This window comes from Haplochromis burtoni, unplaced genomic scaffold (genome assembly GCF_018398535.1).
Source record: "Haplochromis burtoni strain Fernald_Lab_line unplaced genomic scaffold, NCSU_Asbu1 Contig_595, whole genome shotgun sequence".
Taxonomy (NCBI): domain Eukaryota; kingdom Metazoa; phylum Chordata; class Actinopteri; order Cichliformes; family Cichlidae; genus Haplochromis; species Haplochromis burtoni.
This window is the reverse complement of record NW_024582956.1, coordinates 244,820-246,937: the sequence shown is the minus strand read 5'-3', so window position 1 is coordinate 246,937 and position 2,118 is coordinate 244,820. Positions and strand designations below refer to the sequence as shown.

The 2,118-nt window shown below is 40.0% G+C and overlaps 1 protein-coding gene across 2 annotated transcripts in view; it reads right to left on the bottom strand.

The window, feature by feature from the left end:
- Positions 1–445: 445 nt before the first annotated feature.
- The window catches only part of LOC102313855 (V-set domain-containing T-cell activation inhibitor 1), a 16,290-nt gene continuing 14,617 nt past the window's right edge, over positions 446–2,118 (bottom strand). For both annotated transcript variants that reach the window (XM_005948466.3, XM_005948469.2), the window contains 2 exons: positions 896–1,003; positions 446–739 (listed from right to left, as the gene is read on the bottom strand). In XM_005948466.3, the coding sequence (XP_005948528.1) occupies positions 660–739; positions 896–1,003 (188 nt within the window). In that variant the 3' untranslated portion in view covers positions 446–659. The remainder of the gene's footprint in view (positions 740–895; positions 1,004–2,118) is intronic.

Genomic DNA, 2,118 nt, shown 5'->3' with positions numbered 1-2,118 from the left:
GAGATGAGTCTAGATCACTCTTTTTCCACTTAATAAAAGTTAGGCTCGGTGTAGGGAGTACGTAATTACTGTCCAAGGTCGATACTGGCACGCCGAGATGACACATGATATGCCAAAATAAGACCATAAGGCACAGGACTATTGTCACTGCTCACAGAGAGAGACAAGCACTGCAAGATAAATACCTACTCACGCAGAAGAGTAAACAACTGAGATAATCCATCCACAATACGAGGTTAGTCATTCATATACTGCTGCATGGGCTGGGCTGTAGTTAGATCGGAAGGGGTTAAAAACAGCTTTGAATTGATTAGCGGTAATTTTATTTATTTTAACTGTCATAAACAGGATGTGACATAATGATAATAATAACAACTGTACTGCATTAAAACATACACAGCAGGTGGGATATCTGGTCTTTAAGTGACGACATGATGAAACCTGGTTCCGGGTCCGTTTTTTAATCATCAACATCAAACCCCAACTCATCCACAAAGCGCTTTCTTTTACAACTTAATTGTAAAAGAAAGGTCTGAGCTCTCAAAATGCATGAAATCAGAAAACAGCAATCAGCATGCTTCACTGTCCAACTCCTAAAGTGAAATTTATTTACAAATAGATATAAAACAAACAAACAAACATATGCGCATACACACACTTTACTCATCCAAAGGCTGTTTAGAGTCATCATCATGCTGCTGCCTTGAATTAGAAGAGAGACTTGTTTCTCTTGGTGAATCTCGAGGAAGGAAAACAAAATTAGTTTGAAAGACACCAAATGATTTATACTTGAAAAGATCAATGGTTTTGTTATAAAGATCAAACAGATATAAATAATTTAAAATGCTCCTGAGTTTTATCAGAAATTGTAATATAATACACTAATAAAACTTACCTTTCTTACAATTATATCCTTTGGCTTTAAGAACAGCAACACCGACCAAAACACCAACCAAAACAACACTGACAACACCAGCAACCACCCATCCAGTGGAATCTGAAACTGAAGACAAAAAGTTATTGTAACACTCAGATTGTGACTGCATATCATGAACAGAAATACTGGTGGCCACCAGTTCTACCTCCTACCAGTTTTTCTCCTCTATGAAGGATGTTTTAATCTGGGCTGCTGTTCAGACACTCCTGCTCTCTTCCTACCGAGTCTCGTATCTGAAAACGTGTGAGTCGTGTGTAAATCAAGGTTTCCTCCACCCTGAGTCAAAGCTATGATGGACTCTGGATCACCTTTTTTGAAGATCGTCTTTACTTCATGATGGTTGTTGTTGTATAACTAGATTTCACCTGAACAAGTCTTGACAGGTTCTCCTTAAATTGCTGTCTCTCTGAGTGGTGTCCAAAAAACATCATGCTTCATAGATAATTAAGAAGCTTTCTGGGGGAAACCTGGTCTGGTGAGGAGAGATGGTGTGCAAATTCCCTGCTGACTCGGCCTCAGGATGTCTAGAGGCAAGAATCAAGCGCACCCAAAGGAGCGCATCAGTGATCATGTGCGCATCACGCAGAGGGAGAGTGAGAGGCAAAAGGCAGCGGCAGATCATGGCAGTTGTAACGCAGTTTGTGTGATTCCGTGTGCGTTAATGAAACTGTAAGTGTTATTACTTTTGACAGGTTAACTGGTATGATAATAGTTATAGTTGTTTGTGCATGTTAAAGCTAAAGTTATGCCCTGGTACACAGATATCACGTTAGTAGGTTTATTTAACCCTTGTATGGTGTTCGGGTCTGTGAGACCCGTTTTCAGTTTTTCTCAAGAGAAAAATTAAACAATGAATTATTTTTTCAACCTGAAATTCATTGGCTTTGGCTTATTTTCTGTGAAGAACATAAATCCGAACTAATTTTCAATGACCGAATGCTGTACCTCCCCCCACGCATTTACATTACATACAAGGTGTTCGGGTCCACTGGACCCAGGTCTAGTAAAAGTGTTGAAAGTGTAGGTCCTGTGTTCCCACACTCTGTGTTCCTCCTTTCTGGTGCTGCTGGTAGTGTTTTCTTCCCCTCCTGCTCGCGCACAAAGTTGCAACATTGTTTAAAATTCAACTACCAACACCGTCTGCTCTACATTCCCACACATTTTTATGGAAGCCCGTTTCC